Source organism: Bos mutus, chromosome 1 (genome assembly GCF_027580195.1).
Source record: "Bos mutus isolate GX-2022 chromosome 1, NWIPB_WYAK_1.1, whole genome shotgun sequence".
Classification (NCBI taxonomy): Eukaryota; Metazoa; Chordata; class Mammalia; order Artiodactyla; family Bovidae; genus Bos; species Bos mutus.
The window spans coordinates 141,603,813-141,626,834 of record NC_091617.1 but is presented as its reverse complement, the minus strand read 5'-3'; the positions used below and the strand labels follow the sequence as shown (position 1 = coordinate 141,626,834).

The 23,022-nt window shown below is 47.7% G+C and overlaps 1 protein-coding gene across 5 annotated transcripts in view; it reads right to left on the bottom strand.

The window, feature by feature from the left end:
* Positions 1-23,022, bottom strand: part of SLC37A1 (solute carrier family 37 member 1) — a 101,816-nt gene that overhangs the window by 52,403 nt on the left and 26,391 nt on the right. For 4 of the 5 annotated variants that reach the window (XM_070376603.1, XM_070376594.1, XM_070376608.1 and 1 more), the window contains 2 exons: positions 17,968-18,156; positions 6,658-6,739 (listed from right to left, as the gene is read on the bottom strand). In XM_070376603.1, coding sequence (XP_070232704.1) covers positions 6,658-6,739; positions 17,968-18,023 — 138 coding nt within the window. In that variant the 5' untranslated portion in view covers positions 18,024-18,156. Of the gene's footprint in view, positions 1-6,657; positions 6,740-17,967; positions 18,157-22,320; positions 22,576-23,022 lie in introns of those variants that run through there. The other variant, XM_070376584.1, reaches the window with a different exon arrangement.

Genomic DNA, 23,022 nt, shown 5'->3' with positions numbered 1-23,022 from the left:
AAAGTCGATCAATCAGAAGACAATGTGGCAGCTGAGAAATAAGAGTTGTGAGACGCCAAAGGAGGAGGAGCAGAATGAAACGTTCTTGGTACTCGGGGCTCATGACGGTTTAATAAATGTCTGTGTGATACACAATGGAATGGGAACAGTGAAATAAACCACAAAACAAAATGAACTGCCACAGTGATTGGCAGGTGGAGGGTGGGGAGCAAGAGAAGACAGGTTATCAGCATGACGGAAGGAGGCTGAGAACAGCCATGACATCACGCAGCACTGTGTGTGGGGGAGGGGCAGGGACAAGCGTGGGTGCGCACGCACTTGCCCATCAGCCACTTAGGCATAATTGTCTTTTATATAAATGTACATTAATGAAGACCCTATGCTCTAAACTCTGAACCTGAGCAACTACACACTGAGAAACTCTATTTGCTCATTCATTCCAAAAACATGGGTTTGCTTTTGGGTTTTCTGGCCAAGGCCTCCTCGAAGCTGCTCTTTCTAATGGAGGAGATAACCCAGGGGGAATCAGGAAGGGGTCCAGAAGATGCTGACAGGTGACAATGGGGTGGGGGGGCAGGAATCAAGCCGGGGACTCGGGCCTCATCAGGAGGATGAGGTTGTGTCAGCTTCATTCCACCTTTGGATCACACATGGAGTTTAGTATGTGCGTGTACATAGATGCACACATGTGCACATACAAGTGTGTACATCATCTATACCAAGTGCATATGTTTAGACAACTTTCTAGAGCTCGTTAGGTTGTGTGGGGCCACTTATTCTAACTAGTCCTTCACACTCCTTTTATAAAGCTCTGGGTTAAGAGAACTCTTGGCAGCAATATGCAAAAACAGTTCTAGAGGAAAAGTAAAAGTTCTGGTACCCCCTGTGCTCTGAGTAGTGGTGTCCCACCAAATTCATATGTCGAAACCTAACCCCTGACGTGATAGTGTTAGGACAGGAGGACTGGAGGAGGTGATTAGGTCATGAGGGTAGAGCCCTCATAAATGGGGTTATAGATAGTGAAGTCCTTCAGTCATGTCCAACTCTCTGCGACCCCATGGACTGTAGCCTACCAGGCTGCTCTGTCCATAGGATTTTCCAGGCAATAGTACTGAAGTGGATTGCCATTTCCTTCTCCAGGGGATCTTTCCAACCCAGGGATCGAACCCTGGTCTCCCACATTGTAGACAGACGCTTTACTGTTAGAGCCACCAGGAAAGTCCATAAACGGGGTTCAGTTCAGTTCAGTCGCTCAGTCATGTCTGACTCTTTGTGACCCCATGAATTGCAGCATGCCAGGCCTCCCTGTCCATCACCAGCTCCCAGAGTTCACTCAAACTCACGTCCATTGAGTTGGTGATGCCATCCAGCCATCTCATCCTCTGTCATCCCCTTCTCCTGCTGCCCCCAATCCCTCCCAGCATCAGGGTCTTTTCCAATGAGTCAACTCTTCGCATGATGTGGCCAAAGTATTGGAGTTTCAGCTTTAGCATCAGTCCTTCCAAAGAACACCCAGGACTGATTTCCTTTAGAATGGATTGGTTTGATCTCCTTGCAGTCCAAGGGACTCTCAAGAGTCTTCTCCAACACCACAGTTCAAAAGCATCAATTCTTTGGCACTCAGCTTTCTTCACAGTCCAACTCTCACATCCATACATAACCACTGGAAAAACCATAGCCTTGACTAGATGGACCTTTGTTGGCAAAGTAATGTTTCTGCTTTTGAATATGCTATCTAGATTGGTCATAACTTTCCTTCCAATGAGTAAGCGTCTTTTAATTTCATGGCTGCAATCACCATCTGCAGTGATTTTGGAGCCCCCAAAAATAAAGTCTGACACTGTTTCCACTGTTTCTCCATCTATTTCCCAGGAAGTGATGGGACCAGATGCCATGATCTTAGTTTTCTGAATGTTGAGCTTTAAGCCAACTTTTTCACTCTGCTCTTTCACTTTCATCAAGAGGCTCTTTAGTTCTTCTTCACTTTCTGCCATAAGGGTGGTGTCATCTGCATCTCTGAGGTTATTGATATTTCTCCTGGAAATCTTGATTCCAGTTTGTGCTTCTTCCAGCCTAGTGTTTCTCATGATGTACTCTGCATAGAAGTTAAATAAGCAGGGTGACAATATACAGCCTTGACGTACTCCTTTTCCTATTTGGAACCAGTCTGTTGTTCCATGTCCAGTTCTAACTGTTGCTTCCTGACCTGCATACAAATTTCTCAAGAGGCAGGTCAGGTGGTCTGGTATTCCCATCTCTTTCATAATTTCCACAGTTTATTGTGATCCACACAGTCAAAGGCTTTGGTATAGTCAGTAAAGCAGAAATAGATGTTTTTTTGGAACTCTCTTCCTTTTTCAATGATCCAGTGGATGTTGGCGATTTGATCTCTGGTTCCTCTGCCTTTTCAAAAACCAGCTTGAACATCTGGAAGTTCACAGTTCATGTATTGCTGAAGTCTGGCTTGCAGAATTTTGAGCATTACTTTACTAGAATGTGAGATGAGTGCAATTGTGCGGTAGTTTGAGCATTCTTTGGAATTGCCTTTCTTTGGGATTGGAATGAAAACTGACCTTTTCCAGTCCTGTGGCCTTTTAAAGGGACCCGCATGCTACTCTAGCATGGAAACATATACATTACCTTATGTAAAGTAGACAACCAGTGGGAATTTGCTGTATGACTCATGGAGCTCAAACCAGTGCTCTGTGACAACTTGGAGAGGTGGGATATTGGAGGTGGAGGGAGGTTCAAGAGGGAGGGAACATATCTCTGATTCATGTTGATACAGGCAGAAACCAACAAAATATTGTAAAGCAGTTATCTTTCAAGTATAAATAAATAAGATTAAAAAAAAAAAGGACCCCAGAGAGCTCCTCAACCTTCTAGCATATGAAGAAACGAGGTGGCTGTCTGCAGGCTGGAAGAAACTGATGATGCTGCCACCATGACTGGGGAAGTCCAGACTCCAGGATCATGAGCAAGAACGTCTGCTGTTTACAGCCATCCAGTCTGTGGGGTTTTGTTACAGCGGCAAGAGTGGACAAGATAGTGCTCAGAGCAGGGGGAAGAGACAAATGGTGCCCCACTTACGGCAGCACCTGCTGGTGGTCAGCTCGTCTGTGTCACAGGCGCCGCATGAAGACACACACCTGCATATGCGGACACACGCCCACTTACACAGGTGTTCAGAAATACACCGGGAGGCCTTGGGGTCACTGTCTATTTTTTAATGGGATCATTCTACATGGACTTATGTACACTTTCACTCTTTTTACTCAAAAATACCTCCGAGGAATTTTTCTGCATCAACTGATTTTGCTCTAATTAATTTTTAAAGTAGTTGTATATATCAGAATATGAATTTACTATAATTTATTCAAACTTTCACCTGCTGATTAAGTTCACATAATAGCCAGGGTTTTTCCTCTCCCCTTTTCCCTTTTTTTTAATTGCCAATAAGGCTGCAATAAAGATGCAATAAGATGTTTATGCGGATATTCCTAAGTGCTTTTATTTTTATGGACAAAGTTCCCAGAAGCAGGAACTGAAGGACAAGCATTTTTAATGTCAACAGGTGTTACCCAGACACTTCCCAAAAGGTTGTAAACCCTTCGCATCTGGCAAGGGCTGTCACTGTCTTATATGCTTTGCCATTAGTGGGTATAAAGTGGCACACTGTTACTTGAACTTGCACTTACAGATATCAGCAAGCTTGCACACAGTCAGTGCAGCTCCTGAAATTCGGATCCCTTGCCCGTGAACTGCCTCTTCAGCGCCTCCACCCATTGTTGCTCTGGGTTTCCCCACTTTACACCCCTAAAATGGACATGATCTTGTTCTTGGATTTGTACTTTTCATTCTTCATATTTAAATCTTTAATTCATCCATTTGTTTTATATGACAGAGGTTCAATATTATGAAGCTTCCAGATGAATCACCGCTTATTAGACGAGTTACCCTTTTCCCATCACCTGTCGCCATTCGACTGTGCTTCTACAGTATTTTCTATGCTATTCTACTGACCTCCTTGTTTGCTTTCATGCAATACCATAATCATTTGATTATAGGGGCTTAAAAATGTTATCTTTTTCACAATTTGGTAATTAATTCTTGGACATTCTTTTCATACTGGAGTGGGCTGCTGTGCCTCCTCCAGGGGATCCTCTCACCCCAGGGCTCGAACCCGAGTCTCTTACATCCCCTGCACTGGCAGGCAGGTTCTTTACCACTAGTGCCACCTGGGAAGTCTATATAAACTCTAAGGTTATTTAATTCAATTAACAAAGACACTCCTGAGATTTTCATTGGAGTTGCATCCTATTTAAATACAAATACTTAGAAAGAGTGGAACTTTCCAGATAGCAAGTTTCCCTCCAAAGCCAAGGTGAGCACTTCCAGTCCCTCAGGCTTTGTTTTCTGTCCGCCTATGGACTTCAGAGCTTTCTTCTCCTGGTCCCTTGTGTGCAGAAAGAGCTGAACATTCACACTCAGATCGGTCTCCGCCCCCCGGAGAAACCTGGATCCCAGCAGCTTTCCGGAGAACCCCCTGCTTTCAGGCTTTTGTTCTGGCCCAGCCCAGGGCAGGGGGCGGCAGGGAAGAGTCCCTCACCGAGTGTCCCTCCAGCCTCTAGGTAGGAGGCGGAGCTAGATCTAGAGCAGCTGAAAAGAGAACAAGGTTGTAACCCCACCTCCTCCCAGACCTGTTTTCATCTTTATCACTTATTTTTCCTTTTTGCTATCTACTAAAATCAGAGAAAATGACAGATATTAGCAGCAAGTATAAACAAAGCAGCCTCATGCTGACATGACATGTCAGGTCACTATAAATGGCATGAAAGAATGTGAATCGCTATGTAAGTCACCACCCCTGGTGATCAATTCTAGGGAAGCAAATATATTTTTATTTATTCATAATGTTTTAATAAATATGGGTGAGAGATAATTCAAACTGTCCCGTGGGTCAACAGGAATATACATAAGATGAGCTAAATCAGGCATGTGAAAGCCTTGTAAGGCATTACAAAGGAAGGTATCACATGTAGTGGGACATGTCATCCATCTCAGAAGGCCAAGAAGCCCCTGGGTTCTGATGAGGCTAATCCACAACCAGGCACACTGAAGGCGCTGAGTCAGACCATATGTGTGTTGAGGAAAATCTAGGGGTGATGCTGTGAATGTACTTAGGTACTTAAACCTACCCTAGAGGCCCTGAAACCCTGAATGTTCATTGGAAGGACTGAGGCTGAAAGTGAAGCTCCAATATTTTGACCACCTGATGGGAAGAACTGACGCTTTGGAAAAGACCCTGATGCTGGGAAAGATTGAGGGCAGGAGGAGAAGGGGGCAACAGAAGATGAAATGGTTGGATGGCATCACCCACTCAATGGACATGAGCTTGAGCAAGCTCCGGGAGATGGTGAAGGACAGGGAAGCCTGGCATGCTACAGTCCACGGGGTCGCAAAAAGTCAGGCAAAACTGAGCAACTGGACAACAGAGACCCTGAGCCAGTGAGGTTAAGGGCGGGGACCCTGAAGTCATGGAATTCACCTGGCGTGGTCCCAGCCTTCATGGAGGAATTAGGCTCCAGAGTCTCAATTTCCTCAAAGGGATGCTCTCAGGACAACTGTGATGGCGATATTAAACAAGGAACTCATGCGCCTGGTCAGGCTGGGGGCTCAGCCACAGTTACTGTGATTGATGAAAACTCAGCTAAGCTGCTCACAAGACTGCCTCATCATTAAGCCCCAAGCCCCCATCAGGGAAGCCAGGAGGGTGGCCCTGGCTACAAGGGGATGCGCGTGACCATCAGAAGGAGACCCTCTGGTGTCCAGCCCACCTGTGGGATGCTGCTGCTAAGTCACTTCAGTCGTGTCTGACTCTGTGCGACCCCATAGACGGCAGCCCACCAGGCTCCCCCGTCCCTGGGATTCTCCAGGCAAGAACACTGGAGTGGGTTGCCATCTCCTCCTCCAAAGCATGAAAGTGAAAAGTGAAAGTGAAGTAAATGAACTCTCTCTGGCCCTGGATGAGTTCCTCATCCTTCTATAATAAAGAGTCAAAAGTCATTCAAGCCTGCTCACAGTCTGCAGGCAAAATGATGTCATTCCGATTCCTGCTTTTCCCCCAAGTTATAATTGGCTATTATGTAGAAATGTCTACTTTAACCTCCTTTTCTTCAAATCGAGTTAAATGCCTGCTTAATAACTCCTGCCCACCCATCATTCACACAGAAATCCAGTGTTCTAAGAATAACGAAGAAGCAGAACCATTGTCAGACTTAGAATGAAAACCTAATGACCGCGGAAGCAATTTGGGGAGCAATTTTAGGTCAGATATATTTAGAGAGAAAATTCATATAAGACAGAATAGATATTTAACTAAGATCTAGAATTCTGGAATGGTCAATGAATATAACTGAAAATATACTACCACTGAAATTATAAATCCTGAAACCAGTTTAGAGATTTTAGATTCAGGAGAAAGAGAAACCAAAAAGCAGAGCAGCAAAATAGCTTGCTTCTCAAACAATCCATTTTCTCCATTTATCTCACGACTCTCCCTCACACTCCCCTCCCCCACAAGTGGCTCTTAAAGTAACTTGTTCCTTATAGAGATTACAGGCAGGAAATGAACGAGTGCTTTGAATGATTTCTTACCTTAACTATGCTGATAGGCTTTCGAGATAAGTGAAAACTTGCATACAGCAAAAATGTCAAAATAAAAATGAAGGCTCTGTACCTGAAACACAAAACAGTGGCAGGGATGACATAAAATAATATCAGATGCCAGATGAGACAGCAATCCCACTCCTGGGCACGTGCCCAGGCAAAAGTAGCGTTCACAAAGGCCCATGCTCCCCTGCGTTCACAGCAGCGCCATTCACAAAAACCAAGGCATGGAAACAACCTACACATCCATCGACAGATGAATGGATAAAGAAGGTGCGGTGTGTGTCACACACACACACACACACACACACACACACACACGCACAGTGGAGTATTACTCAACCATTAAAAAGAAGGAAATAATGCCATTTGCAGCAACACAGATGGACCCAGAGATATCATACGAAGCAAAAGAGGTCAGAAAGAGGAAGACAAATACTCATAACATCACTTATACATAGAATCTGACACAAATGAGCTCATCTACAAAATGCAGACAGACTCACAGAGAAGACAGAGCTGGGGTTGCCATGGCAGTAACCACAAGGGGGAGAGACAGAGTGGGGGTTTAGGATTACCAGACACAGACTATCACATACAGAATGGATAAACAACAACGTCCCACCATATAGCACAGGGAACTATACTCAATATCCCATGATAAACCAGAATGGATAAGAACATGAAAATGAACATAAATATGTATATCACTTTGCTGGACAGCAGAAATTAAATGCAACATTGTAAATCAACTATACTTCAACAACATAATAAAAGATGCATTAAGAATACATTGCAACTGTATTCTTAAATTTCCTTATGCTGTATGCTATTGATTCAGTCCTATATCAAAGATGAATCCTATATATCATATCACTACAATAGAATATTTAAAACATGTGCCATTTTTACTTTGTAAATTGAAATTAAACATCCACGGGAAAAACTAATCAAAGAGGAATCTAGGACCCAGATGTACACATGTGCTTAAAAAGTAGACAAAAAAAAAAGATTATTTAATTTGTAACAAAATTAACTGCAAGTGACTTACAAGCCTGCTATCCTGGGCATTTAAGATCATATTTATTTTTTTTTACTTTTTAGCTTCTCTGCAACTTTTTAGAAGGACACAAGAAATAAAGAAATATAAATATTTCACTGACCTCAGTGAGAACAACTCAGTGATGCCAACAAGCTATGAATAAGGTCAATGACATAAAAACTATTGGCCGAGAGCCCTGGTTTACGAGAAAAGCAGTTTGAGAGGAAGTGCTGAGCTGTATGGAGCGACAGACAAGATGCTCTAGCAAGAAGATGAAAGTTTATTCTAGTCTGAACGTTTGAACCATGCTATAGAAAAACAACCCTTCAGGGAAGAAAACAGGTCAGGAGGAAAACGTCCTTGGCAAGAGATGACAAGGGGCTCCAGCCAGGAAGGCAGGCCCTCTGCGTCTTGAGGCCCAGCTCCCAACCCTGAAGAATCCATTCTGTTCTGTTCTGGAAATGCCAATGATCTTCAAACTGTGTGCAGACTTCACTTGGTCATTAACCAAGGTGAAGGCAGAGGCCACAGAACCCAGAGGGGGCCCCTCTTTCTTTTTCTGCAGGGGAGCCACAACCCCAGGAGGGCGGCTCATTCTAAGGCCCTCGATATGGAAGGACCCTTGGGAGAAATGGGTGGCAGAGGAAGAGATGGTTGGATAGCATCACCGACTCAATGGACATGAATCCGAGTAAACCCTGGGAGACTGGCATGCTGTAGTCCATGGGGTCTCAAAGAGTCAGACATGACTTAGCTACTGAACAACAACTTCCTCCTATCTCTACCCACGTTTCCAGTGTTTTGATTTAGTTCTCAAGGTCAGCTTCCTTCACTAACATAAAGACTCCTAGGGGTATCTGCCTCTCTGGCCACCAGAAAAGTAAGTAAGTGAAGTTGCTCAGTCATGTCTGAGACTTCTCGACCCCATGGACTGTAGCATGCCAGGCTCCTCTGTCCATGGGATTCTCCAGGCAAGAATACTGGGGTGGGTTGCCATGTCCTTCTCCAGGGGATTTTCCTGACCCAGGGATCAAACCTGGGTCTCCTGCTTTGCAGACAGACACTTTACCATCTGAACCACCAGGGAAGCCCTGACTCCAGAAAAGGTATGAGTTGAATATTTCCAGATTAAAAAAAAAAGTCATATTTCAGATGGGGGGAAAAAGACTTGGTAGTACAATAGGACTCAAAGCTTCATCCTCTGGAACACCTGTGCTCAGTGAGTACGCACCACACCGACTTTGCCAGCTATTCAATAAACACTTGTAAAATAAATGCCCCCAGGCTCTATTCCTCAGCAAGGAAATGCTTGCTGATGAAGTTCCTAGGCTTCTTTGCTCTTCAAGTCCCTATCAATGAGCAGATAGGAAAAATGTGCAACTATAACAAAATGACTGTGTCATCTACCTCAAAGAATACAGACTGCAAGTTCAGTGGATTGGTGACCAAAATCCAGCCTTTGTCCTTATATTTCTGAAAGTTGTCATCCTGGTAGGAGTGGGGGGGGCTCTCATTTCTTTGCTGGTATCTCTCCATGATCCCACCCACTGCTCCTCTGTGCTAACTTAGGAAGGTTCTGGACCACTGGAACTTTCAACACTTGACTCTCCAACCCACAGCTAGATCCACTGGTCACTCAGATGACCACTTGCTAGGGCTGGTGTAGGCTAGGGGCGACCTCGGTCAGCCCCCATTTGAATGCAGAGTTCCCTTTTCTCACCTCCACAAGGAGTAAGAAAATGTTCTCAGACTGAGTCACCTCCAGCCCCTCCAGAACCAGAGTCTGAGAGAAAGATCTGGAGCCCTCAGGGATGCTATGTAGCACCGGCTTACAGGTGTGCTACCCACCAGGAGAATCTCATAATCACCTAGCGCAGAAGGATGTGGAGTGAGCGGCTCTACTTAAATGGGCCTTGGGCTCATGTTTGCCACACTCTACCCAGAACTTTCCACTTATAAACATTCTAGTTTTATTAAGAATGTTTAAAATATAAATATTAATATTAAAATATATTTAATATATTAAATAGAATAAATAAACCCAGAAACAGAGAGTTTGTCTTGTGTCCAGGTCTAAAGAGCCCTGGGGCCCTAATACACCTGCATTCATATTTAGGCTGTCTCAGCTATACAGGTTACTAAAAACTAGCCAGTCATCCAGGGCCCCTGCTTCCTTCTCCAGGGCCCCTGCCTCCTTCTCTGGGGCCTCTGTCTCCTTCCCTGGGACCCCTTTCTCCTTCCTGGGACCCCTGCTTCCTTCTCCAGGGCCCCTGCCTCCTTCTCTGGGGCCTCTGCCTCCTTCCCTGGGACCACTTTCTCCTTCCCAGGACCCCTGCCTCCTTTTCCTGGGCCCCTGCCTCCTTCTCTGGGTCCCCTGCCTCCTTCTCTAGGGCCCCTGCCTCCTTCTCTAGGGCCCCTGCCTCCTTCTCCTGGGCCCCTGCTTCCTTCTCTAGAGCCGCTGCCTCCTTCTCTGGGACCCCTATCTCCTTCTCCTGGGGCCCTGTCTCCTTCTCTAGGGCCCCTGCCTCCTTCTCTAGAGTCCCTGCCTCTTTGTTGGGGCCTCTGCTTCCTTCTCTCATGAGTGGTTCTGCAAGTGAAGCTCACTTGCACAGAGCCTGCAGGGTGGATGGAAGTCCCAGGACTGCCCCATGCATGGTGATGTGGACCGGAGCACAGTCATCGGGGACTACAGAGTGGAGAACTTGCCTCTGGATGTTTTCAGTTCAGCTTTGTGTGGAAGTGAAACACCCTAATGAATCAGCCCCTCTGGGAAGAGTACAAGCCGTGCCTGCCATGCTAAGTCGCTTCAGTCATATCTGACTTTGCAACTCCATGAACTGTAGCCTGACAGGCTTCTCTGTCCATGGGATTCTCCAGGCAACAATACAGGAGTGGGTTGCCATGCCCTCCCCCAGGGGGTCTTCCTGACCCAGGGATTGAACCTGAGTCTCTTATGTCTCCTGCATTAGCAGATGGGTTCTTTACCACTAGCGCCACCTGGGAAGCCCCGAGAGTACCAGAAAGTGAAAGTGAGAGTCCCTCAGTTGTGTCTGACCCTTTGGGACCCCATGGATTGTAGTCTGTCAGGCTCCTCTGTCTGTGGAATTCTCCAGGCAAGAATACTGGAGTGGGTAGCAGTTCCCTCTTCCAGGGGATCTTCCCAACCCAGGGATCCCAGGTCTCCCGCATTGCAGGCAGTTTCTTTACCACCTGAGGTGGCCCAATATTGTCTAGGAAGATCAGGGGATGCTTGTAAGCCCAGCTGATAGCACTGGCTCTTAGGAGGCCCATCAGATTCTACCACTTGCTCTGTGACCTTAGCAGGGTACTCAGAGGCAACCCGCCCTGCAGAGTCAGGGCAAAGGTCAACTTACACTGCACACCAGGCATTTCCTAGAGACGGAATAAGTGTCTCTGGAAGAGGAACCTCTATCGTTTATTTAGAAACCATCAGGTCAACTCTATTCCCTCTGTTTCCAAGTCTATCCTTTCTCCCTCTTTCCGCATCTTCTTACGTAGAACCCTGGGCAGATGGGAAAGGCCGGCCACTAGAGGTTGAGTTTTCCCTTCCAGAAGGTCTGAACATGGCCCCACTGATCACTTTTAAATCACAGCAGCCACGCTGTGGGGTTGGTACCTTCCTAGTGGCCATGGCAACACCCTTGTCCTGGAAGGCAAGCAGACTTCTCACTTCTGGGGGTTATCCTGGATTATGGGGATGAAAGGCCTAAATAGCCCTCTGGAAGTTCTTTCCCATTTTGTAATTCTATCCTCACCTACTTTCTTCCTTTGTCATTTATGAAGTAAGGATTTTGGATAATATTTGTTTTATCCATCTTGCAGTGGATTTAATGCTGTTTCCCCAAAACTGAAAGTGAAAGTTGCTCAGTCGTGTCTGATTCTTTGTGACTCCCCAAACTGATGTCCATTATAAATCTTAGAATGTGACCTTATTTTGGAAATCAGGTCTTGCAGAGGTAATTAGCTGAGGTCGTACTCAACTCCTATAAAGAAAGTTGAGCCCTGAAGAATTGATGCTTATGAACTGTGGTGTTGGAGAAGACTCTTGAGAGTCCTTTGGACTGCAAGAAGATCCAAACAGTCAGTCCTAAAGGAAATCAGTCCTGAATATTCATTGGAAGGACTGATGCTGACGCTGAAGCTCCAATACTTTGGCTACCTGATGTGAAGAACTGACTCACTGGAAAAGATGCTGATGCTGGGAAAGATTGAAGGCGGGAGGAGAACAGGATGGCAGAGGATGAGATGGTTGGATAGCATCACCGACATGATGGACATGAGTTTGAGTAGGCTCTGGGAGTTGGTGATGGACAGGGAAGCCTGGCGTGCTGCAGTCCATGGGGTCACAAAGTCAGACACCACTGAGCAACTGGACTGAACTGAATACTCAACTCCAGGTGGTGCTAGTGGTAAGAACCCTCTGGCCAATGCAGGAGACCTAAGAGATGCAGGTTCAGGCCCAGGGTGGGGAAGATCCTCTGAAGGAGGAAATGGCAACCCACTCCAGTATTCTTGCCTGGGAAATCCCATTGACAGAGGAGCCTGGCCAGCCATGGTCCATGGGGTCATAAAGAGACATGACTGAAGCACCTTAGCATGCATATGGCGTCATATAACTCACATATGATGTCAAATCCACTGAGATCCTAAGTCCAGCTATGGGACTTCAGAGAAGGCCATGGGGAGACAGAGATAGACAGGGAGGAAAGGTCACGTGGCAATGAGGGCAGAGCAGGACAGATACTGCCATGAACAGCCAGCAGCCACCAGAAATGGGAAGAGGTGAGAAAGTGTTCTTCCCTCAAGCCTTCTGTGAAAGCACAGCCCTGTGACACATGGATCTCAGACTCCTCCTTCCAGATCTATGAGAAATTAATTTCTATTATCTTAAGCCACCCAGCTTGTGGACTTGTTACAGCACCCCCAGGAAACTAATATAATCCAATACTTTGATTCCTGTTTTGTGTTACATTTAGGCTTGTGAATATTAAGCAAATACAATTAAAAGTGAATAATTTGATCCTTAACTTCATTGGTGTTCCACTTACTTTCTGTAGTTATGTCTGACAACAGGTAGCATTCTTTGTATCTAGCAATACTATAAGACTAGCATTTGGGTTTGGAGAAGGCAATGGCACCCCACTCCAGTACTCTTGCCTGGAAAATCCCATGGATGGAGGAGTCTGGTAGGCTGCAGTCTATGGGGTCGCTAAGAGTCGGACAATGACTGAGTGACTTCACTTTTACTTTTCACTTTCATGCATTGGAGAAGGACATGGCAACCCACTCCAGTGTTCTTGCCTGGAGAATCCAGGGACAGGGGAGCCTGGTGGGCTGCCCTGTATGGGATCGCACAGAGTCTGACACGACTGACGAGACTTAGCAGCAGCAGCAGCAGCATTTGGGTTAAGCTTGAGTTTCTAGCCATGAAAGCCTCTCCCAGCAATGCTCCTTCGAAGCATCCTCAGAAATGTCCTAGATGCTGCCTGCATTCCCAGATAAATGGAAGCCTGCTCCCAGTTCAGAGACTCAGGGGAGAATACAGCTTCCTTCCTTCAGTGTTATTTATCTAGGTAATAGGCAAATAAGAAGTTAAAAAAAATGCTTTAGATGAGAATACCTGAACAGTAATGACCTGGCACAGAAATGAGTGAGAAGACATCTTACTTTAGGAACAAGGAAACCATGCATATCGTGACAGGAGTCCCTCCAGAGCACCCTAAAGGGGGCCATGACGTCAGTGATGTTAAGTACTGACCACCTGGTTTGGGGGCTCTCTGCCTCATTGCCCGTCAGAGAAGATACCATTTTCTCTCTAGTAATTAATAACCAATTTATGGGAAAACACTCTGAGGTTAGGTAGCTAACCCAGTTGTTTACCCAACTTTCTCCCAATTTTGTGTGTCTACTGATGCTCCTTACCTAAACCAAGCATTCCTGATGGTTTCAAAAGGTGACATTCCAGCTTGGACACTCCTGCTCTGTACTCAGTGGCTGGCATCCCATTGTGGGAAAGAGCTTTCCCTCCTCCCATTTATGCTTATTCAGTTATAGGAGCATGGACTTGTTTCTGTCAATGGGCTATAATTCATTACTAGTATTGTTTATTTAAAATATTATCCCAGGGACTTCCCTGGTGGTCCAGTGGTTAAGAATCTACCTGCCAATGCAGGGAATATGGGTTCAATCTCTGGTCTGGGAACTAAGATCCCACATGTCACGGCGCAACTCAACCCACTCACCGCAACTACGGAAGCCTGTGTGCTCCGGAGCCCCGAGACAAGAGCAGCTGCAGCAGTGAGAAGCCTGTGAACCACGACTAGAAAGCAACCCCACCCACTACAACTAGAGAAAGGCTGCCTGCAGCCACGGAGAGCCGGCGGGTTGCAAAGAAGACCCAGCACAGCCAAAAAAAAAATCTCATCTCATATTTGGCCAGTGAGAGCCACTTCATTTTTAAGCACTGTCTTATTTTTTGACACCAGATATTCCCGGCTCATCTCACTTTCCCTGCCCAGTGATGACACCATCCCAGTCTCCAAGGATGCCTGCCTGGCTCCTTCAATAGGAAACCGTACACAGAAACCAAGATCAAGCACCAGGGGTACTCACTGCTGCTGGGATGCTGCTGTTTCCAGGGCCTATCTCCAGCCAAGAGAAGGCATTTTACACACCTGCACCCACAACACATACACACACAGCACACACACATACACACACATCACACACATCACACACACATACACACACATCACATACATCACACACATACACACACATTACACACACATACACACATCACACACACATCACATCACACACACATCACACACACATACACACACAGCATACACACACACATCACACACATCACACACACACATACACACACATCACACACATCACACACACACATACACACACATCACACACATCACACACACACACTTCTCTGCTTACCTGCTCTCCAGTTTTTCTTGATATCTTTCATTTCAACCCAGCACCACACGATTTATCCAGTCCCCTCAGCCCCACCAATATCTGTAACTCCATTACCGTTAGGGAGAAGCTGTCTCCTTTCTGTGTTATATCTGAGAACAATGCGTAATTTGAATCTAACCATGAGGAAACAACAGACACATTCAAAAGAAGAAAGTCTATAAAATAAATGGCTTGTACTCTCCAAAAATGACAAGCTTACAGGAGACAAAGAAAGGCCAAGATATGGTTCCAAATGAAAGGAAACTAAACACACAGGATGAGTAAATGCCGAGTGTGCCCACACACTAGATCCTGGCCCAGGGGAAAATCTATTAAAGAAAAAGAAAAATCTATAGAAAGACTTCAAAAGTCTATAGAAAAGTCTATAAAAGACATTATTGGGCATTTGAACATGGACTGTGGATTAGATAATAGCATTACACCCACGTTAAACTTCCTGATCTTGATCTTTGTGTGCAGTTATATGTGCTATGCTTAGTTGCTAAGTTGTGTCTGACTCTTTGCAACCCCATGGACTATAGCCCACCAGGCTCCTCTGTCCATGGGGATTCTCCAGGCAAGAATACTGGGTTGCCATGCCCTCCTCCAGGGGATCTTTATAACCCAGGGATAGAACCCAGCTCTCCCCCACTGAGGGCGGATTTTTTACCATCTGAGCTACCAGGGAAGCAGTTACATGAGAATATCTTATTTACAGGAAATACATACTAACGTATTTAGAAATAAAAGGGTATAATGTCTGCAACTTGCTGTCAAATGGTTCATGAAAAAGTGTGTGTGAGTGTGTGTGTGTACATACATCTGCACACACACACAGATGAGAGAAGGTGAAGGGAGAAGCAATGAGGATGAACGTTAAGAATCTGCCATTGAGCCTGGCCCCACAGCTGGACTGTGCTGGTGGCTCAGTAGTAAAGAAATCCTCCTGCAATGCAGGCAATTCAACAGGAGATGTGGGTTTGATCTATGGGTTGGGAAGCTCCCCTGGAAAAGTGCATGGCAACCTGCTTCAGTATTCTTGCCTGGAGAATCCCATGGACAGAGGAGCCTGATGGGCTATAGTCCATGGGGTCACAAAAGAATCAGACACGACTTAGCACATGGCAGAGCTAGACCAGACACACCTCACCATTTGCTCTGCCCTAGGCTCACTCTACTTGAGATTCAAAGTCCCAGGACAGAGAGGCTGGTTCGCCCACCTTAGGCCCGCTCCTGCCTCCTGCTGGACCTGGGCTACAGCAGAAGGTCAGTGGGACGGAGCCTCAGGGGTCTCTACTGGCTTCTGTAAGGGGACAGAAGATCCTGAGACTCCCCTGCTGGTCACAGCTGCATGCAAGGGAGGGAAGTCAGCCCCCCAAAGATCAGAGTGCTGCTAAAAATATATATTAATAAATGTCCTTGGCAGGAATGTTGACACTGATTCTCTCACAGCCAAGGAAGCTGAGGTCTAGAAAGGTTAAATAACCTTTCAAGGTCAAAGAGCAAGTCTGAGGTAGAGATGGAACAGAAATGAAGACAAATACGCCATCTCTGTGCTACTCAAAGAATGGTCTGTGGACCCACAGTATCACATCACCTGGGAAATGGAGGTTCTCAGGTGCCACCCCAAGTCTGCTGAGTCAGGATCTGCATTTTAACAAGTTTTGAATGATTCCCATGCACATTACAGTGTAAGAAGCAATGCTCTATCTCTAAGGGTTTAACCTAAAAAAAAAGGCGGGGGCGGGGGGTGGATTTGTGATTATAGGAGTTCTATGTAAATTCTTATCATTTCCTCCTGTGAGTTTGAAAAATTGTATCCAAATAAAGTTACAAAAGAAAACAAAAATAAATACCCACTAAAAAAAGGTAAGTGTTGAACTACTTCTGTCTAGACTAGCGCTAGATGGGAAATGAATCGACAAGTGAACTATTCCAGGAAGAGCCAGATGTCTGAAGTCACTTCTGAGACCCCATGGGCACACCAGCCACCAGCCTGGGCCAGAGAAGCTGCAAAGGATGTGTAGGCGGCACATGGCTGGGAGATGGAGCCTAAGGGACCCAGAACACACGCTGTGGCATAAACATTACTGTGAGCAGAAGGTGTTTGAGTTTCTGAAATCTCTCATCTGCCTAAAAACAGAGCCTCCAAAACAACTCAACTGTCATCAATCCTCCCTGCGAGCAACTAGGAGAGACTGAGTCTTAGTACCAGAGGCGGGAAGCACCCACCTCACACCCAAATAGACTCTGTCCAACTGTATCCTGGCCCCCTGCCAGTCTCCCAAGGGCCCGTTTACCTTTCCAAAAAGTCATTTGCTTTCCCAAACATGCCCTCCTCCTTCTCTTCCCCTACTAAGGTGGTATATACACCCCAAATTCTAAGGCCCCCAGGAGTCACCTTTTTCTGTGAACTCCCACACATATGTGGCTAAATCTGTCTTCTCTCTTGTGCAACTGTCTTTCGTCGATTTAATTCACATGCCCCCAGTCATTCAACCTAACAGGGTAGAGGGAAAACACTTCTCTTCCTGACAGAGATCAGCAGGAGAGAGTGTGGCTTAGAGACGAGACAGCCCAGCTCTAGACTCCGCCCTCACCTTCAGCCTCCTCCAAGGAGTGTGTGTGGGATTCATAAGTCTCCTAGGAGAAGGACTCTCAGAGAGCACACAGGGTGCTCTCGGAACAGAAAGGGGTGTTTTGGTCTGTGTTTAACTTGTTTAGATTTCATTTTCTCTTCCAAAGTCCCAGCTCAGCGAGGCCACTCGTAGAGTTCAGAGTTAATATACTTATTTCACCCACAGCCATTTACTCATCCTGCTGCTGCTGCTGCTAAGTCGATTCAGTCGTGTCCGACTCTGTGCGACCCCATAGACGGCAGCCCACCAGGCTCCCCTGTCCCTGGGATTCTCCAGACAGGAATACTGGAGTGGGTTGCCATTTCCTTCTCCAGTGCATGAAAGTGAAGTCACTCAGTCATGTCCGACCCTTAGCGACCCCATGGACTGCAGCCTACTCATCCTACCAAGATGATATTCAGTGGACTAGAAACCACTGAGAACCCCAGAGGTTTTCAGTCTGTCTGTCCCTGCAGAAGCAAGGGTGGACAGCTCAGCAGCGTTCTTGGTCACCACTTCCACCATGGATAAACCACTCAACAGTTATGGGGAGGGCGGGCATCCACATGTGTCTTATCAGGAAACTGGGGGCGGGGGGCCTGCTGGCTGCAGGGTGGCACGGTGCCCCCGACTTACCACTGATCCCTGGAGAACGAGATGATGAAGCGAATGCCAGGGGGAAGCTGGGCCATTGACGCCTCCCTGGATGTGGAGCTTCGGTCATAAAATAAGATGCTTCATAAATAGGTTCTTAATCCCAGGAAGCGAGTAAGGATGCTCGTGGGGACTCGCCTCCTCTCTTTCCTCCAGGAGAGGCTCAGCTGTCTACAAGGAGAAGGAGGGGTGGAAAGGTCAGGCGTCGTCCGAGGCCCTGGCGGAAGTAACTACACGCAGTGTGGTCACCCAGCCCAGAGCAGAGCCAGACGCGACAGGGCGCTCCCACCATAACAGCCACCTGGTGGGGGTGGAGTGTGTGCCCTGAGGGGACACACTACCTTTCAACTATCACTGAAAGGAACTTCACATGATGTTCTGAGGGTGCAATGAAGAGAGAACGGCTGAATTTATCTCCATCCGGAAGGCATCCAGAGATCAACCGCTCACTCTTCACCACCACACTCCGCAGAGCTGATGTTCATACTCACAGGAGACCAGCAGGAGCCCAGAGGTCACACCAGGTGCTCAGTCACCAGAGGGCCACCAACCAGCCAGTTCTGATTCCCCCACTGGGGGCCAGGCCACGCCTGAGCTACAGTAACAGAGAGGAACGTAGGCCTGGACCAGGTGGTGGGTCATCAAGCCCATCATTTGACTGTGGCTTTGCAATGGAGTCTAAATACATGTAATGCCATGGGGATGAACACCTCGAATCAGCCTCCTCATTTCTCACTCCTGTGGTCACTGTAGGAGCCTTGGAAAATGGCCCCTTTCTGAGCAAGACAGGAAGAAAGCGGCAGGGAGGCCTGGCCGCCCATTCCAAAGCCAACCTCAACACGTGTGCTGTCTTCCAGTTTTTCTCCTATGTTCACTGGGTGAGGAGGAATCTTGGGGACCCATGCATTACATCACAGAGCACATCACGCCCTCGGGAGCACGTACGGTTCCATCTTAGTGCTTATGGAAAAGTCACAGGTTATATGGTGTTTTTAAAGAAGGCTACCTTTGATGGAACATTGATTTTGATTTAAAGCTTAGAAATGTATTCAATGTCTTTAAACAACTTCCTTGAGATAACAGACAAGTAACAGCCAACAGTTCTAAGTTAGAGGATCTAAAATGGGCCTCAGGATCCCCATGTTCACGCCTGCCTTCCCTCTAGGGTGAGCTTTCAAAATGCACCTTGGCAAGCCATCACACAGCTATGAAATTAAAACATGCTTGCTCCTTAGAAGAAAAGCTATGACAAACCTAGACAGCATATTAAAAAGCAGAGATATCACTTTGCCAACACAGGTATGTGTAGTCAAAGCTACGGGTTTTTTCAGTAGTCATGTACAAATGTGAGAGTTGGACCACAAAGAAGGTTGAGTGCTGAGGAATTGATGCTTTCGGTGCTGAAGAAGACTCTTGAGAGACCCTTGGACTGCAAGGAGATCAAACCAGTTAATCCTGAAGGAAATCAGTCCTGAATATTCATTGGAAGGACTGATGCTGAAGCTGAAGCTCCAATACTTTGGCCACCTGATGGGAAGAGCCAACTTGTTGGAAAAGACCCTGATGCTGGGAAAGATAGAGGGCAGGAAAAGGGGGTGACAGAGGACGAGATGATTGGATGGCATCACCAACTCAATGGACATGAGTTTGAGCAAACTCAGGGAGATAGTGAAGGACAAGGAAGTCTGGTGTGCTGCAGTCCATGGGGTTGCAAAGAGTCAGACATGACTGCTGCGATGCTGAACAACAGCAAGCTGTCATACCTGTCCCCTGACCCCCATCTCCTCTCAGAGAGGCAACGAGGCCCCTCCTTCTGCTTCAGCCAGGAGAACTACACCTTTGCTCCTCCCAGCTCATCATCCTGCCTGGAGTGCCACCTGCCCTCATGGCTGGCCCTGCGCTGGGTAATCCCAGGCATGTCACAAACTTCCTGCTCCCTCACTTGCCCCAGCTAAAAATAGGGATGGTAGCATCTACATTTTTGGGTTGCTATTACAAATGAGATGTGCGATCTGTGGACAGCCCTGAGCACAGAGCCTTGTGTGGAGGAGATGCCCAGTCAGGAGGAGCTGGTTCTGTTCTCAGGAGACATCACGAGAGGCATCAAGGGACTGCAGGCGACCACCCAGCCCCCATTCCCTGGTCTAGCACAGAGCCAGCGCCCAGGAGACGTGTGGAATCAAGCTCCACAAGCGTTTCAACACTGTTGTTGCTCATATCTCTAGATTTTAAAAAGATTTTATTAAAATTCTGCTCAAAATGAGTGGGCTCCTACTTGGACCTAAACATACTTTGAGAAGGGGCTTCTCAGGTGGGGCTAGAGGTGAAGAACTCGCCTGCCAATGCAGGAGACATAAGAGACCAGGCCTCCATCCCTGGGTTGGAAAGATCCCCTGGAGAAGGGCATGGCAACCCACTCCAGTATTCTTGCCTGGAGAATCCCATGGACAGAGAAGCCGGGCGGGCTATGGTCCATAGGGTCGCAAAGAGTTGGACACAACTGAAGTACCGCACCCATACGTTGAGAAACAATTTTTGGGTGCTGACTTTAAAGTAAAGGATTTGGTCTGAATTTTACAGCGCCCGGGAATGGATGGTCAGAAGCAAATGTCCTCCCCTGTCCAGACACTGCTTCTCTAGGTACAGCTTATCTGGAAGTATCCAACTGCATCTACTACACCTACTAAGGGACTGCCCTGGTGGCTCAGAGGCAAAGAATCTGCCTGCAGTGCAGGAGACTCGGGTTCAATCCTTGGGTTGGGAAGATCCCCTGAAGGAGGAAATGGCAACTCACTCCAGTATTCTTGCCTGGAGAATCCCATAGACAGAGGAGCTGAGCGGGCTACAGTCCAAAGGTTGCAAAGAGTCACATATGACTGAGCGACTAAGCACACACGAACACACCAACTCATCAGTCAACCTCAATTCAAGGCTGGTAAAACTTGGAACTTTAAAACAAAATCCAGAAGACATTGGAAAAATCAGCAGGAAAAAAAAATCTTGATTTCCTTTGAAAACTACGGTTCTTCCTCCTCCTATAAAATGGGGTAACTCCAGTGCTATAAATTCTCACCGTTGGTGCAGTTAAGATGTGTAAACACAGTGATTTTACACGTTAGACGTTAAGAGCTCGATTTAATTAGGCCCTTTCCTCCAAAGTCTGACCAGTGACCACTGACCATTCCAGCGAGGGCTGGTCAAGAGCTCCGAGGACAGGGCTGACAACTCTGTGCTCTCCTGCCAGCCCCCGGCTGGCCCAGAGGCTGGCCCGCGGCGCTGGACACCTGGGGCAAATTCAGGTTGGTCCAGTTTCCCTCAGTCCCCTCCCCCGCCTCGCTTCCTCTGGGCAGATCCCCTGCAAAGAGAGAACAGCAGAACTGGAGCTGATCACTTGGTTTCAGCCTTGTTTTTGACACATAACCCAAGTACATAAAAAGAACATGCACTTTTTAAAAAATGGCTCTTAATAGACACCTGGAACTCACAGCACCACAGGAGGGAAAAGTGTAAGAATATCCAGTTTCAAAGATAACAACTTCAGAAGCACCCCACAGCAGCATCTCTGTTACAATCCACAAAGCACGTTTTTATACCCATCATGCGAAAGAGCCCAACTTAGTCTATAAACTGTAAAACTATGAAATGGAATGACCTGAAGGCAACATGAATTCTGGAGCTCCACTTTTGGCCTCACCACTTGCGGAAGAGTCCTGTGTACTCACTGGAGGTGAAAAAGAGACTCAAAGGCAAGCAATGAAGAGAATAACACAGAAAGGGTCTTCCCACAACTGAAGCTCTGTTGTCAGTAGTCAAAGCAATCCCATGCATACCTTAAATAATCTACCTAAAGGCAAAGCTTTTAAGCTGGGTCTCATTTTAAGGCAAACAAGTTTTCATACATTTTTCTTTTATGAGGGAGAGAAAGGTAATGAGTGAGGGAAACTTGCTTTCCAGAGAACACATTTTCTATGGTCTGTGCTTTAGGCAATATTAAAGATTAATGACAAAAGCCAGTATCTCTTTCCTGGGCTTCAATACAAATGCGAACCCTCCATCTCGATCGCTTTCTCCCACCAACAAGCAGCACCCCAGGTGGTGTGCACAACACAGAACCTGCAAAGGCGCTTCCAAAACCCTGTGGTAAGACTCTGGGGGTCTCCAGTCCTGGGTTCTCAAGGTTGATTTTAAAAGGCCTTAAAGAAAGAGCGATGGGGAAATTTAATCTAGTTACCAACTCAGACATCCTCAGACGATTGAAATTCAAGGGCAGGTGGGCACTGTCCAGGCGGGCAGCTCAGGGAGAGGAAAGGAAAGACGGGCTAGAGAATTTCAAACCTGACGGTGGGGCGTGGGGCCTCCAGCACTGGGGTCGCAGTCCCGGGTCGCCAGGTCACCGGGATCAGCAGGGTGGCTGCGGAGGCTGGGACGGCAGGAGGGTGGGGGCAGGAGGAAAAATAAGCCAGACTGTGGTTGCCCCGAGGCCGGGTGACTTTCCGGGGCTCTGAGTCCTGTAAATCACTCCCGGAGGCTCCGGGCTCTGGGGACCAGCCGCTCAGAGACAAACAACCCGAAGGCCCCGGGTGCGGGCGGCGGCTCCTCCCCGCGGTCGGTCCCGGAGGAGGACAGGCGGGCACGCCCCCGTCTCCGCCGCGCGACGGCCCCGCGCCCTACTCCCCGCGCGACCCCCGGCATAGCTGTCACCGCGGCCCAGCGGCCCGGGAAGGGCCCGGGAGGACGGCTGTGCTCGCCCGCGCCCGGAGCTCCGATGGGCGGGTGCCGGCCCAGCACCGGCTCCGCGCCTCCGCTCCCGGGTCCCGGGCGCCCGGGTGATCCCGTAGACCCACCCCCGCCCGGCTGCATCCGCCCCCCTGGGCCCGGGGGGCGCCCGGCCCCGGACCAGCACAAAGACGCGCGCCCGGCGCAGGGACCCCGGCTCCCCGCGCGTCGCCAGCGCTGGCAGGTGTCGCTCGGCCCCGGCGCCCTGGTTCCCAGGCCCGGCCGGCGCGGGCGGTGGGCAGGGGTCCGCGCATCGCAAAC